Source organism: Pteronotus mesoamericanus, unplaced genomic scaffold (genome assembly GCF_021234165.1).
Source record: "Pteronotus mesoamericanus isolate MK-2021 breed Mesoamerican mustached bat unplaced genomic scaffold, CSHL_Meso_final contig_164, whole genome shotgun sequence".
Classification (NCBI taxonomy): domain Eukaryota; kingdom Metazoa; phylum Chordata; class Mammalia; order Chiroptera; family Mormoopidae; genus Pteronotus; species Pteronotus mesoamericanus.
Window position 1 is genome coordinate 15,612,228 of NW_026555065.1, and position 15,923 is coordinate 15,628,150.

Genomic DNA, 15,923 nt, shown 5'->3' on the forward strand with positions numbered 1-15,923 from the left:
GCCTATTATTAATGTTTATACTTTTTGGTCCCATTTTAGGATCACCCATTTAGTTGTACTCATATCCCTAGCACAGAGACTGGAAACTATTCAGTACTCAGCAACATCATTACGTAATAAATAGAAGCAAAAAAGACCTTTCAGCATTAAATTTTTCAGTATTAACATTCAGAACTCCTGTAGAGATAATAATATTCAATAGTCTCCTTTTATTCATATGCATACTTTCTATCCACCATCCAAATATCACAATTAATTTTCTCTTTAATAAAATCACGACAGAATGCTCTTTCCCTGACAGGCTGCATTTCTTAAATGTAGTTTTATTCTTTCTTTTCTTAGCTGTTCCAAACTTCACTGATCAGCTATTTTGTTGGAAGAGTTGTAACACTTAAGATACACAAGACTGCTCAGAATGAAAATGAAAAATCACTAGCCCATAGTAACCTGAGTTTTTTCTGAAATTTTTTCACAGATATGCTCATGCTAACATCTGTCAGCCCTCTACCACAGGGCCTAGTCAGGGTAAACAAGTCACAAATAGATTTAAAGAGGGAAAATAAAAGTAAATATCCTCAATTATTTACTTACATGCATAAAAAAAGATGTCCCTTTAATCTAGGTTATAAGCACATAAAAAAATTACCTTTCTCCTGAGAAAGCTTTTCCTCCTGCCGTTGGTGGTGAGGTTTGTAAGGTGCTGCCCCTTGACTGAGTTCTTCAGCCACAAAACCATCCAGAAAAGATAGGGAAGCATCTACCTGCATCAAGTTGAAGCAAAAACTAAGAATTAAAAAAACTTACCCTAAACAGTAGACTATACATTCACACAAGTACCACAAGTACTTTCAGCCCATATATACCCTAAAAACAATTTTTAGGTGAAAAACAGAACTTCAGTTCCAAAAGTGCATCATAACTTCCTAGTTTCCTGTAACATCTATAATGAAATCACTCAGCTAAGCTATTATTAATTTCACTGCACTGAGGAATACATTTTTGAGCATCCAATATTAGGTCCTATGATTGAGACAAAGGAAGCCACAGTTCCTGCCTTCATGATACTTGTAACCTACCAGAGGAGAAGATGTATACACTGTGAGCTATAATCTGTATTAGTTTCCTGCTGCTGGGGGATAAAAACAAGGTGCTGACAATACTAGTTCCTGCTGGAGGCTTGGGGGGAGAATACATTCCTGTTTCTTCCAGCTTCTGAGAGGCTGACAGCATTCCTTGGCTTATGGCCACATCCCTCTGATCTCTGCTTCTATTGCTACTTTGCCTTCTCTTCATTGAATTCTTGCCTCACTTTTCTAAGGACTTGGGTGATTATCTCATGCCTACCTGGATAATTCTGGAGGATCTCCTCCATCACAAAGTCCTTAACTTAATCACATCTACAAAGTACCTTTTACCATGTAAGGTAACATACACACAGGTTCCAGGGATTGAGATGTGGACCTCTTCAGAAGCAATTATTTGGACTCCCACAGGGCCTTTGATTAACTATTCAATTCCTTTCTGCCTGAAAATGCTTTTTCACAAATCTATAGAAAACTACTCAATTACTTAATTTCAGCAGGAATAGAAAAGGACAAGAGAATAATTCAATGAAAAAAATAAGAAGTGAGGAGTAAGGGGAAAAGGAGAAGAGAAAAAATAAGGAGAGAAAGAAAAATGAGATATACACAAGAGGATATAGCAGCAATGACCTCAGAAACCAGAGACTTGCTTCTCCTAATTTAGCCAAATGTATGCAAACAGCTCAGATAATTTAGAACAGCACATAACTTTCAAACATTTAAGTGGCAGTCTGAATTTGGAAAGGTTTAGTTTCAACAAGATTCTTGGAGAAACCGGGAAGTGGGGTTATTTCATAGTTTAATTTTATATGCAGCATACTTATTCATCATTTCAATGAATGTTTCTGAAATGTCTATCAAATGCTAAAGCAAGGCTCAGTCTTTAAGGAGCTGTTGAAAGAACTAATGAATCAAAATTAATACAAGTCATGAAAATCTGATTCAGAATTAGTGGGAATACTGCCCATCCTCTCCTCTTTATCAACTACATGACATCTAACATATATAAATTTGAGCACCTCTGGTTTCCTTTTGGACGTTTTCTGATTTACACCAATTTGAGGGAGAGACTGGTACAAAATTCAGAGGGTGAATAGTAACTAAGTGCTTTGGGTTAAGATGGGTGGGAGAAAGAAAAGTAGGTGGTCAGGTTCCAAAGTAGTAAAGAATTTAGACAGTAGGTGGGCAAAATAAAAATGGAGAACAGTATTTTGCATTCTCAAAGAGAGTAATAAAATGACGTATTAGAGAAGTTCAACAGAGATAAAAATTCTTGAACTATTATATATTAAAAGAAATTTTCAAAAACTATAAATCTCTTCACTGAAGTTCTCCAGAAAAGATACACTTCAATTCCTATTTAGAATCATTACTTAACTGAAACTCTCAAATTCTTCCATACTAATGTGAAAAAAATTCCAACCTTCATCTTAAGTGCTACACAAACTGTATTTTGATATATCCTGTTTAAAGATTATACAATTTTAAAATGATGGAATGCAGATGTCTTACCACCATGTCTTCACAACTCTTATTAACTGGAAGCAATCTCTTCATAAGTTCCACATTCTCATGCAAATGCTTTAATTCAAATGCATGCTGTCTCATACAAGTATCCAAAGATACAGTAAATTCCTGGATTAACTTCTCAACAATGTTCGAAGAGCGTGCTTGGGGCATCAACTTGGTCACAGCAGCAATTAACCAGGCTTTTGTTTCTGAAGAAATGGAGTCATTCATAAGTAACTTGTACAGCTTGGTTATAACTTCCTCTGGAGTTTCCTTATCTGAGAGGTAGGAATACTCTCCTAATACCTATGAGTAAAACAAGGAGATGTTTATATACAAATATCAAGTTACACAGCAAACTATACTCAGAAATCTAGACAAAGTGCCTACTGCTGAAGTGAATTTAATCTATACTAAACATATCTTATGGTAAAGAAATTATTACAAAAAGATACAATTGTACATTTTAGGTTCTAAATTATACCAAGAATTGGAACCAATACAAAAATGTTTTCCAGATTTTTTTCATTAACAATATATAAAACTGACAGCTTTACAAGTTAGCTTTCTTCTGAACTTCCAGGTTTGGCTGTTGTTTCTTACAAGCACTTTCATATTCTGTTATTATTTTCCAATAAGCATTTAAACAAGTGGTTCTCACATGCTAATATACATAAGAGTCATTTGAAGTATTTCATTAAAATACAGATTTCTGTGCTATAACCACAGATACTGTTTTAGTATGGTTGGTGATAATCTACATTATACATTTTGAGCAAGCATCAGCTGATTTGGACGGAAATGATCCAAGAACTTTGAGGAATACTGATCTGTCACTGAAATGTTATATATTCTTTTTCTTACATCTAACTTATCCAGGTGATATATAACCCTATTGGTCTAAAAATCATAATAAACTGAAATTCATGGAGTGTAAGTTGTATTTATGAAGTATTTTCATATCTTTGGTGTAATGCTGGCAGTAACAAGAAAAAAAAGGGAGGTGAGGTGACAGTCAAGGGAAGATGTATAGCAAGTAACAAGGAGAGGACAAAGGAGAAATAAGACTCACTAAGTTCAATCCGTAAGTAGTAAGATAAGTTTTTGAGTGGTTTAATAAAAGTGGTTACCTCTCTAGAAGAGCAGGTAACCTAAATTACAGTTCAAAACTCAGTAGCTTTATGTCTGAGAAGATGGAGAGGAAGCATTTTTTCCTATTCTTCCCACTAAATACACCTAAAAACCCTTGATGTTATATATAAAACACACATTAGAAGACTCAGAGAGGTGAAGAAAATAAGGCAGATCGCTAAGGACTTGGGACCTAAGGAACAATATAGTGAGTTATCTGTTGCCTCATATACCCCAGACTGGGTATTGGAGAACAACCTGGAAACACCAGCGGGCTGAAACAAGAAAGTTCCAGGAAAAGCCTGTCCTCTAGCCAAATAGCCAGAAAGTCAGAAAACTTTCAAACCATAACCCTTCAACTCCAGTCAAGTACCACACAGAAAAAACTGCAGCCCTACCCATAGCAGCAAAGGCAGAGTGGAGAGCCAAGACTTCAACCCGACCAGGCCATAAGAGGAACCACAACGCCCCCACAAGGAGGGTGACATAGAAGGCTGAGGGGCGGGTTAGGGCTTTCACCCCCACCAAGCTGTGGAGGCCCCTCCTCTGCAGTGTCTGTAAAGACCACATAGAAAGCCCTCACCTCACCTTCACCTGGAATAAAGAGTTGTCCCTTCCCCTCTCTGCTAGGGCGGTGTCAGGGGGAGCCTGTGGAGAGTCACGATTTTCACCAGTGTCAGCAGTAACAAGGCCACCCCTTCAGCGTGTCAGTGGAAGTCACATGGTTAATCTCAACACCGCTGTCTCAACACCATCCCCAAAAGAATTTAATCAACATTTACAGAACATACCACCCAACAAGAGCAAAATACCTATTCTTTTCAAGAACCCACAGACCGTATCATAGACCATAAGACAAACCTCAACAGTTTAAAAGGAACTGAAGTTACACAGTATTTTCTCTAACAATAGAATCAACCTAGAAATCAGTAACAGGAAAGATAACAGAAAATTTTTCAAACACTTAAAAACTAAACAACTCTCTTCTACACAATCTTTCCAGAAAATAGAAAAGGGAAGAACACCTTCAACTCATTTTATGAAGCCAGTATTCCCTTGATATAGAAACCAAAGATAGAGTAGAAAAATATGAAAACTACAGACCTACACCCCTCCTGAAAAGATGCAAAAATTCTTAACAAGGTTTCAAGAAATCTACCAAAAAATCTTATATTAATAAGTGACTTCAGCAAGATTGCAGGGTACAAGACCAAATTATGAAAATCTATCAGTAGTAGTACTAGTAGTAGCAACAAATATATAGAAACCAGTATTAAAAATATATTTACTACTGCTCTACAGAAAATAAAATATTTAAGTATAAATCTAGCAAAACATGTACAGGTTTTATAAGCTGTAGAAAGAAATAAAAACACCCTTAATATAGGGAATGATATGTCACATTCATGGAGGAATAAAGAACAAATGGCCACCAAACACAATAACCAATTTAGGCAAAGATTATCAGTGCTCAAACCACAGGTGAAAGAGTTGAGGAAAAAAACGTTCACATAGCCTCACAGAATCAACTCACAGATCAGTTATAAATTACTAAGGAGAAAGTACACTTTTACAGTGGACAGATCTGAAGGTCAACATGTTCACCAAGAAAAGGAAACTTCCAATCACCAATAATTGGAAGAACTGAAATTATATGCATCCTGATATGATGTACTGGGAAGTACATAATTTTGTTGATGTAAGAGTCTTGCTACAAATGTTTAACTGAACCAAAAATAATCAGACAAATACAGAAATGATAGACATTCTATAAGTCAACAGTATTCATTCAAAAAAATCAATGTTATGAAAACAAAAAGAAATTAAGGCTTATTATAAAATTTTTAAAAGGCTAAAAAGACATAACTAAATATAATTTGTAAACCCTGACTACATCTAGGATCAGAGTAGAAAAACAGTCATAAGAGGCAATTTTTGGACAACTAAATAAATCTGAATAAGAATATTTTGTGATATTAGTAAGTTAATGTTACATTTCTTAGGTATAACAATGGTTTTATCATTATCTAGAACAATGTCATTCCTATGAGATTCATGCTGAATTTTTATAGGTAAAGTGTCATGATATCTGCAATTCAATTTTGAATGGTTCAGCAAAACAAACTGTATACAGGTAGACCAAGATATAGGTGTTGATACTGTAAGGCAAAGGTGATTAAAAATAATAACTGGGACTCTAGAAGGGAAGTACAGGGGTACTTGTTATACTAGTCCTTCAACTTTCCCATACATAAGAAGATTAAAATTCTTAAATAAAAATCTGGGTAAAATTTAAGTTAACATGCAGTTTTGGCAAAACTTAAAATATTAAAATGTGCATATCCTATGACCCAGCAGTTGCACTTCTCCAAATCTTCCCCATAAAGAAACACCCATATACACAAAAAAGAATACACAAAGGAATGGGATGTATGTGATTACATACGATTATATTAACTGTACATAACATTGTGACTTCCCTCTTACAAAGAGATGATCTCCCTTGCAGGCTTTGATGAAGCAAACAGCCATGTCAGGAGGCCCACATAGCAAAAATTTAAAGGCTGTTCAAGAGCCCTACAATAGACAGTACGAACCTCAAACCCACAGTTTTAGAGCTGAAGACACTGGTATCTGAGCTTGGAAGTGGATCCTTCATCAGTCAAGTTTCAGATGAGACAGCAGGCCCAGCCAACAGCCTGACTGCAACCCTAAGGAGCCTACGCAGAAAACTCAGCTAAGCCATGCCTATACTCCTGACTCACAGAAACTATGAGATAATGAATTTATGTTGTTTTAGGCATTAAGTTTGTGGTACCATTACTATGCAGTAATTGTTAACTAATATATCACAGATACATGAGTATTCACACATTCAAATACAGATTCACAAAGAAAACACAACAAATACCCATATTTAAAAGACTAGACACGTGAGATGGTAGGGAGAACGAACAGACAAGTAAACAGTTAGGTGACAAAAGGTAGCCACTGCGGAAAAAAATTGACAGCTGAAGGAGTTACCCAAGCAGAACTGAATGACTTCTGAAGGGAACATATTGTTAGTATTTGGTTTTATAAAAAATAATGTTATAAACATTTATGACTGAATGTACTTTGCTCACCCAACTCATAACCTGAAGAAATCTCTGTGGGTAGAACACATTTTCCACATCTAGTAAAGTGAGGTAAGACTGAACTGCATAAAGTCTTAATTGCTGATCTTCTGCTTCATCATCAAAACCTACAAAGAAATTGATAATTTTAATTTCCATTAAATTCTCTAAGGACTCTGTAATAAAACATTTAATTTTAAAATCTTTATAGAACACAACAGTTTACTAACCTTCTGCTAGCAGTCTCAGGAAGTTATTGGGAATATCAGGATGCATTACATCTCCTCCCACTGAAAACACAGCATTCATTGTCTGAATGAACCACGCATTGTCAGGAGCATATGTGTCCACAGTGTTAAGAACATGTACACTTCCAAATGCCACGTACTAAAATTATCATTTCTGTATCAACCTTTTAAAAATAACCCCCAATTCATCCTAGTTTGGCATTTTTACCTTTAACTTCTGCTAAGAAATTGTTTTATACTCCAGTTTTATGCAAACCAGGTGCTCAATAAATCTTATTTAATAAACTTAAAAAAACAGTTCATGTTGCTTTATCTAGCATTCTGCCTTGTTCAAAAGGTATCCAATAAATAAATGTAAAATATTTTAAAGAAATGGTCCAGCGAACTACAGACAAGGAATAATGGAAAATGACATACACTTCAGAGAGGCTAAATGTTGTGATGTGTCTACTTGAACAAGTAAGTTATTTAACCTTCTTTCTAATCTGTTCCTCTTCAGTTCTAATATTTTATCATTCTGCTGGCCAGAGCTATGGCACTGGCTAGAACTAAAGCAATTTCCAAGATAATTTGATTAACAGCATTCATTCATTCTTAGCTTTAACAACAGACATCTTAAAAAGAATGGAGTATCTCTGTGACGTGTAGAAGTTCCTCTGAATTTTAAAAAACTATTGTGTAGAAAAGTACCACATGAATGAAGTTACCAACTACATACTTTATTGTGAAATTTCTAATATAAACAATACAGGGGTAAGCAAAAGGAGGTTTACAGTTGTGAGTACACAAAACACAAGAGCTTATTCTTGTATTATTATTTATTATTTTCCATACAATGCAAATCTACTTTTGCCAACCCCTTTAAAGAATAAGTTTTAGCATCTTGATCTCCTCCCTCTCAAAAGAGCATCAAGAACTTTTTCTCAGAAAAAGAATCTGAGTAGGAAGTAAATCAAAGACAAGGAGGGACTCACAGAGAAACTGGGCAGCGGTTCCTATATCTTCTTGCTCACAATACTGACCAAGTGAATGAAAAGAGCCAAGAAAAAAGCCAGCCCCCTAAGAAGTCTATAAATTCCTGTTTTTGACAAGAGAGGCTTGTATATCAGGAATGGAAGTTATTCCTGGGTCTCTGAACTCAACTTGCACGTGGACATATCTATACCAATCATTTTAAAATCACTATGTAACTAAAGGGATTTTATGATTATGGTTCAAACAAAGGATATTTCTCAGCCAGCTCAGCTATTTTGCCAACCAAATTGATGATAATATACTCTTCTTTGCTCTGATGTAAGTATTCAAGCATTTTCTGGACAATCACTGTTACATTCTGTGCATTAGTAATTCTGTAAAGAAGTTCCAGAGTCTGTTTAAGAAAGCAAAATAAAGAGTATTATAGAATTATACATAACAGTACCAATAAATACAATAACATATATTTATAACACAGCTGGATTCTTTCACTTTTATGTAGGTCTCCTGAGCAGGCCAGTTAATGGGTGCTCAAGAAATGCATAGAACTTAATAAAGGTAACTTTATTAGAAATAAATAGAACTTATGAAAGATAGAACTATTGTTTAAAAAAGGAATTATGATGAATACCAAAATCTAAAAACCCTCTATTGATATAATTATGATCTGACATTTCTATATGACAGGCTGTGTAAAGACTAAAAACTTTAAACTTTTAGAATATATTTTCGAAAAATATAACAGGTGCTTAAACCTACATTACTTATGCCTGTCTAAATGTGTGTGTGTATACATACATACATACACATATAAAAACCCAGCCTCGCTATTTTCCACACTACCCAAACAACAGAAAACAGAGTGTTAGTGGGTTTGTCAAATAAGGGAAAAGGGCCTCTAATGAATGCATAAAGACTGGTGGCTCGAGAGCTTCAAAGCATAGCAAGAATCTCAGGTATCAAAGAACTGTTTTATAGCTACTTTCTCAGTGCTAAGAAACGTAACTCTTGCTGCCTCAAATAAGATAAAGGAAAACACCAGAACCAGGGTAAGCTTCCATTTGGCTGGCTTTCTAAGGCCCTGTGTTAAGGTTCTTAAAACATCATGGATCTCAGAAATCAACATGAGACCCAGAGAAATACTGAGAAAATATCCTTTTCTGGTGTTTTAAGATCAACAACATTAGCAGAAGAGAACTTCCACACATCCTACTTGTCAAGCTTGTTCAAAATATCCTTCGGGCCCTTTCTAATGTTTCAATCCTTACAGACAGCACTTCAAGTACAAAGTTATAACAGATTTTAAAAGATTTAAAAAAAAAAAAACTGTTTCAGTTAATCCTTAACTCTATTTAAAGTCTATAAATACACAGGTCCCCCATCAACAGGTTTCAATTTAAGAAACTGCTTCAGACATTTCTCCACGTAGACTCTAAATTATGTGTTACACATTTTTAGATAATCTACACCAAATTTATTTCCTCCTCTAACACCATGAAATTTAGCATTTCTAGGACGAATGAGGTATGTATTAGGAATTACATGAATAGAGGTCTTCTCTGTTAGCTCCTTCTTGCCTTCTTTCTCCCTGTATGAAATCTCCCAGGTAAAAGGCAATTTCAGCTGCAAGCAACAGGTCAGTCCATACCCAAGGACCAAAGTTCTTGCCATATCATTACTAATAGAAGTTAGAAGTGACAATGGCATTGAGGAGACTACTGCAGTGACATCTTGAGGCACAAACGATATACAGTACCTTCCTCAAAGAATTCAGGCTACTTTTCTCACTGCAGGTACTAGGCCAAAGATACCAGAACAGAGCATCTTAATAGTCACCTATTTTCCCTTTCATTATGATTTTTAAATGAAAGCCCAGTAATTCAATATAACAATAAAACTGCATCTAAGTCAACCATGTTCAATTTAGTAGTCAACCACACAAAGAAAATGAATGTTCTATATCTGTCCAAAGTTGAAGAGCTGCCCTTGGTACCTTTCATTTTTCTACAATGCCTACACAAAGAAATTAGTACATCTATAAAATTCCCAGGTCCATTCAAGGAAGACAACAATTTCCGAAGATTAAAAATATGAATGCAAAAAATGTCTGTGCACATATACATATGCATACACACATATACAAACAGGTGGTAATTACCAAAAATAGTTTTGTTTCAAAAATAGTACCTTTTAAAATTCAAAATTCATAATCTTTTAAAAATTACAACTGTTTAATGCAATACAGTGTTCTCTCAATAAACAGATTTAACTCATTAATTAATTTAAATATTTACTAGGTCTTTTTATCTTTATTACTTTTAAAATCATATATAAAACTATCCACTCTTCCTAACTAGGTCCTATTTAGCATTTTAAATGAAGGTATAGAATGACTTCTATACATGAGAATTAACAGATATATTTATATAGAAAACCAAGCAATTTTACAAAAGGAAAAAGCTGAAAAAAAATTAAATAAAATATACACCTTTCCTTTCAAAAAATCAAAATCATTTTAGGAATGTTTTTATTAATTCTTTCAACATTCCTACATATGTAATAGGAATGCATTAGCCCATTCCACAGATATTTCAGAGAATAATGAAAAATTCTTTATCATCATATAATATGCCTTACAATAGTACTAAAAGGAAGATCTAGGAATAGAATTCAGCCTTCCTATTGATACAATTCTTGGATCAAAAAGATATTAATAAATCCTCACCAGTATTTGGCCCTAACTCCTCCAACTCATAATTTAAAAACATTCCTGTGGATAATGACACAAGAATTTTTTAGAAAAGTTCCTTAAACTTTATTAGAAAGAATAAAATGCTCTCCAAAGTTAAAATACACATGTACACGCACACACTCTCATACACATTACCCATCACTTTACTCTCTCCATTAACAGCAACAAAAAGTTTAAAAATTACAACACTTCACATACACAATTCAAAATACCAGTTTACCTCTCTTTTAATAATGGGATCAGAATGATCTAAACATTCTATTATTGTCATCTGGTGTTGAAGAGCCAGAGTGGGATCCTGTTGGATAACGTAGGTAAGAGCCTTCAGTCCTAAAAACAAAGATCGTGTTTTATGAAGTGCCTTGAAACAAATACCATACAAATTTCAAAAGCTCCTTTTGTAATTTCTGGCAAAAAAGCCAATCATCTTACCTAAGTATTTGAGATTTATTTTAGGTGACAGGACAAATTTTCCAATGCACTTGGCAGCTTTCTCAAGTAATTCTGATTTGGGATAAATAGAATAGACTGTATGTACACATTCAAACAGAATAGCTAGAGAAGGAAAACATAAAAATATCAGAGATCATGTTAAGGTATAATAAAAGAACATATCTGTGTAGAACTCATAACAAAACAAACTAACTGAAAGGCCAGTCTTAGTCAAAAATCTTTTTACGGAAAATTTTCAAAGATATAAACTTTACTGTTTTCAGGCTTATACAGTTATCAGGATTATGTTACCACAGTATAATTTAAAGACAACTATGTGTAGTAATAGATACAAATGATATTCATTCATGCAACAAGTATTTACTGAACACCTCCTATGTGCCAGGCATTGTCCCAGTAGTATGGATACAGCAGTGAACAAAACAGACAAAACCCTGCCCTCAAGAAGCTCACATTCCAATGGACACATAAGTAATATAGTCACTGTTCCTATATAAATAGATATTCTAACATTAGTTGAATGCTTTAAAGTAATTTATTTTCAGGCAGTTTCTACCACTTGTATGCAAAAACCATATATGTGGTTTATTTTAATATAATCATTTCAAAATGCTCTAGCAATTATTTCAAAGTAGAGCAACTGCTGAAAAATCTTCAGGTCACTCCTTTAAAATTAACCTCAAAAATACACAACAATCTATTGAACATCTTGATAGTGTTCAATATAATTTTCTCATATAGCCAAAGATCTGATAATTATGACAGATGATCAAAGTGGGCACTAAAATTGTTTTCCAAACTGTCTGAAAGAGCATGAATTGAGGAGCTGGAGCTTTGCCATAGTGAAGTATCATCAAGGCACCATTAAGCCTTGCATGTCCCATGCAATCATAGTATGAGGAGGGAGACAGTATCAGCAGACTTAAAAATAGTTCTAATACAAGTTGAAGCATATCAAGTGTCCTTAACAGAGTATCTTTCTCTATTTCCAAAATCTTAAAACATAACAATCGGACACCTTTTATGTACAAGATAGGTCCTGAATATTTAACTAGCTGTTTTACACTAAGTTGCATATCAACTGAGGCACACATAAATACTGTATAAAACACTTTATATCAACTCTTTCTATAAAAAGAGAGACAAAAGAAATCAGAAATGTAAATTACTCATTAAGAAGGGAACTAGATGGCCAGTCCTGGTGTCTAAGTGATTCCCAGGGCCCAGCAAAGAGACCACAGCTGGTTAGAGCATTGTCCAGATTAGCCAAGGTTAGGGGTTCAATCCCCAGTCAGGGCAGACACAATAATCAACCAATGAATACATAAATGAATGCAACACATTGATGTTTCTCTCTCTCTCAAATCAATAAATAAAATTTTTTTTAAAAAGAAGGGAACTAACTTTATATAATTAAAGGAATACGTACAAAGTAAGTTCATTGAACCTAAAAAAAAAAAAAACCTTTGTATATTCAGATGTTATGCTATAAAAGTCTTTACTCTGTGCCAGAAACAAAGTTGACTTTATAACTTTATGAACTAAACAAAGAGAGCCTTAACTAATCAATAATCAACTAAGGCAGGAGTGGGCTAACTACCACTAAGTCCAGCCTTTCAGTCTATTTTTGCAAACCTGTAAACTGAGAATGGTTTTTACATTTTTAAATTGAGATATAATTGACATATATTATATTACTTTCAAGTGTATAATTACATTTTTTTAAAGGTTGTAAAGATAAAACAAACAAAAATACGAAGGAAAATATGTGACAGAAACTTATGTGACCTACAAAGCCTAAAATATTTACTATCTGAACCCCTTTTCAGAAAAAGTTTGTCAAACCCTAATGTGACAATCCTAAGCAAGATTAAAAATGACGATGCTCAATTTTCTATCACGATTGACATATTTTCCTTTATGTATTCCTGTCATTCAGAACTGTCCTGCTATCAAACTGTTTAACTACAAAAAACTTCTCATTACTCAAAAAACAAACAAAAAACCTCATTACTCTTCTAAAACCTAAACTTTTATATATAGATTATCATAAGATTTCTGGAAAGTTATTATACATAAAAATTAGTAGTTTAAAACCCGTACTTACTAGTCAACTGAGGCATAAATCAGCTGAAAATGAATTTAATAGGTTTCTAGATTATTTTCCCACCTAGAACTAAGTCCCTTTATTCCCCAACTCTACAAAAATCGGAATATAAGTCTGTAAATGAAAAATCAGCCACTCTGCTGTCTTCTCTTCACAGTGGTTAAAAGAAAAGTACTTCTGAGGATTTCTAAACATAAAAACGTATCGTGGAACTTTATTTACTCTTCGAGTGCAACCCAGGTCCTGACCAAAGTATCATCAAGAAAAAATTACCAAATTAAAAATTTAGTAACACTCTAACATCTGTGACACCATGATTTCTCACAAATATTTTGGGTTGGAATATGCACAAAGTTCTACTGATATCTTATCCTTCCGACTAGACTTTAATTTTAATTAAGTTGTGTGTCTATCTACTGACACTACTCTAGCAGAGAGATGGAGGTACGGGCCAACAGGGGTGCAAATCCAGGTTCTCTGCTCACTCTGCCCACTTTGACACTTTGAGAGGAGGGAATCATGGTTTCTTGCAGGTGGGAGATGCAAGTGTCTGCTGACACTATCCTGTCTGGGAAACGGAGGAGTACCTCATACTCCTTCCCATGTTGCCTCCACTGACACTGAGGGGGCAGCCTTAGCATCCCTGAGAAGTGATGAAAGCCCTGACTCCCCACTAGCTTCCTCTAACAACTACTCAGCAAAGAGGAGGAGGGGCGCCTTGCTCCCAGATAATGTGACACACAGGCTTCCCACATCATCTCTACTGACAATGCAAGGAAGGGTGCCCCTGTTAACACAGGGCAGGGATGAAATCTCTGCTCCCCACTAGGGCTTCCCTGCCACCAGCCCACTAGGAGGGTTGGGGTGCCTTCCTTTACCTGGTGAGGGTGGAAATCTAAGCTCTCCATTTAGGCTTGGCTACAGTGGGTAGAACCACAGTTTTTTCTTGTGGTGCTTGGCTGGGAATAGAGGGGCTGTTCTCTAAACGTTTCTATCTCGCTAGTTTGCTCTTTTCTTCCTGGGTTGTTCTGTCTGCACCTGTTGCCATTTCCAGGTTGCTGACTCTCCAGTACCCAGCCTGGGAAATGTGAGGCAGAAAGAAAACTCAGGGTACTCACCATGGTATTGTTCCTTGTGTCACAAGGTCCCTAACCAGCCTACCTTGATTTCTCCACCTTTCAGACTCTTACCTTTATTTTACATATAATATCCACGGTTTTTAGGTATACTTAGTGTGAGAAAGAGGGAAAGGTACTTCTATGTATTTCTGATGGTTCTGTCCCTTGTACTCCCATTTTCTGTAATTCTCTCGATTTACTAGTTTACTAAAAATAACATTCTGATCTTAACAATACCCTGCCAAAACATTATCCACACCTCCAGATTTATACAGTATGAAGTCCAAACTCACTTGGCTGCCATGGGCAGACCTCCATATCATGGCCTTTCCACTGCTCCCACTATGAATGGTCCATTCAAGCTAGTGAGTTCTCTGAAAAGTGTGTCAAACGTCCCCTCTTCTGCACCTTTTCTCATATTCCCTATTCCTAGAACTCCCCTCAACTTCCCTCCTGGCCATCCAAATCCTATTCATCTTTCAGGGTCCTATTATATCAATAAATCACAGTGCTCTCTACCACCTCAGAACTCCTGCCATATTTACTTCCTATACCACCCCTTTGCATTCTGCCTTATACTGGTATTATACTTTCATAATTAAGTTATCTCTTTTATTATAAATTCCTTAAAGCCAAAAATTACATTTTATACTTTTTCATATTCTCTACATCACTTCATACAATGCCTGGCACATAGCAAATACTCAATAAATGTCTTTGATGTGATTTGTTTCTTAATTTGACAAGAAAGTTATAATAATGGAACTTTCATAAAAATACAGTTTAGGAAGTATTAAGACAAAAACTCAGATAGATAACTGATAAAAGTAAAACAACTTTCTCTTCCTTCTATTCAATTAAAACATATTACTCATTGATTACCCAGTGCCAGATACTGGGATATGCTGGCGAATAAGACAGACACAGTCCCTTCCCTTATAAAGTTTATCATTTAAATTCACACTCTTAAGCAATAGAATATTTATATTAGGATTACTTGAGAATACTCTACTACTGATAAAATCAATGTTACCTATAAATTATATCAATACAAATATGGGATAAAAAGAATAATGATGGAAAGATGAATAAAGGAAACAAAACAAGAGAAACTGTAACGTTTCTGTGGCAGAGTGAAACACTGGACTGACAACCTACAAATAAACAAACTGTTGGTGTTGATTGGTGCCAGCAATTTTAGTAAGAGAAGGGTGTCCTGAGGGAAGACATTAAAAAATATTTCATCAGGTATACAGTATTCTCCAAATCAAAAGGAACAGGTAACAGTGGTTACTTCCAGAAAGGGGAACTGGGTGGTGGGTGATAAGGATCAAAGGGACACTTACTGTTCACTGTATACCCTTTTGTACCTTTTGAATTTTGAACCATGTGCATATATTACCTATTCAAAAAAATAAAAAAATTAAAGCTG

At 35.0% G+C, this 15,923-nt stretch overlaps 1 protein-coding gene across 1 annotated transcript in view; it reads right to left on the reverse strand.

Moving 5' to 3' along the window:
* The window catches only part of AP4E1 (adaptor related protein complex 4 subunit epsilon 1), a 57,132-nt gene that overhangs the window by 21,283 nt on the left and 19,926 nt on the right, over positions 1–15,923 (reverse strand). The window contains exons 9-15 of the mRNA XM_054565430.1: positions 11,246–11,368; positions 11,034–11,143; positions 8,316–8,455; positions 7,069–7,181; positions 6,848–6,966; positions 2,595–2,897; positions 647–761 (exon numbers count right to left, since the gene is read on the reverse strand). Of these exons, the coding sequence (XP_054421405.1) occupies positions 647–761; positions 2,595–2,897; positions 6,848–6,966; positions 7,069–7,181; positions 8,316–8,455; positions 11,034–11,143; positions 11,246–11,368 (1,023 nt within the window). The remainder of the gene's footprint in view (positions 1–646; positions 762–2,594; positions 2,898–6,847; positions 6,967–7,068; positions 7,182–8,315; positions 8,456–11,033; positions 11,144–11,245; positions 11,369–15,923) is intronic.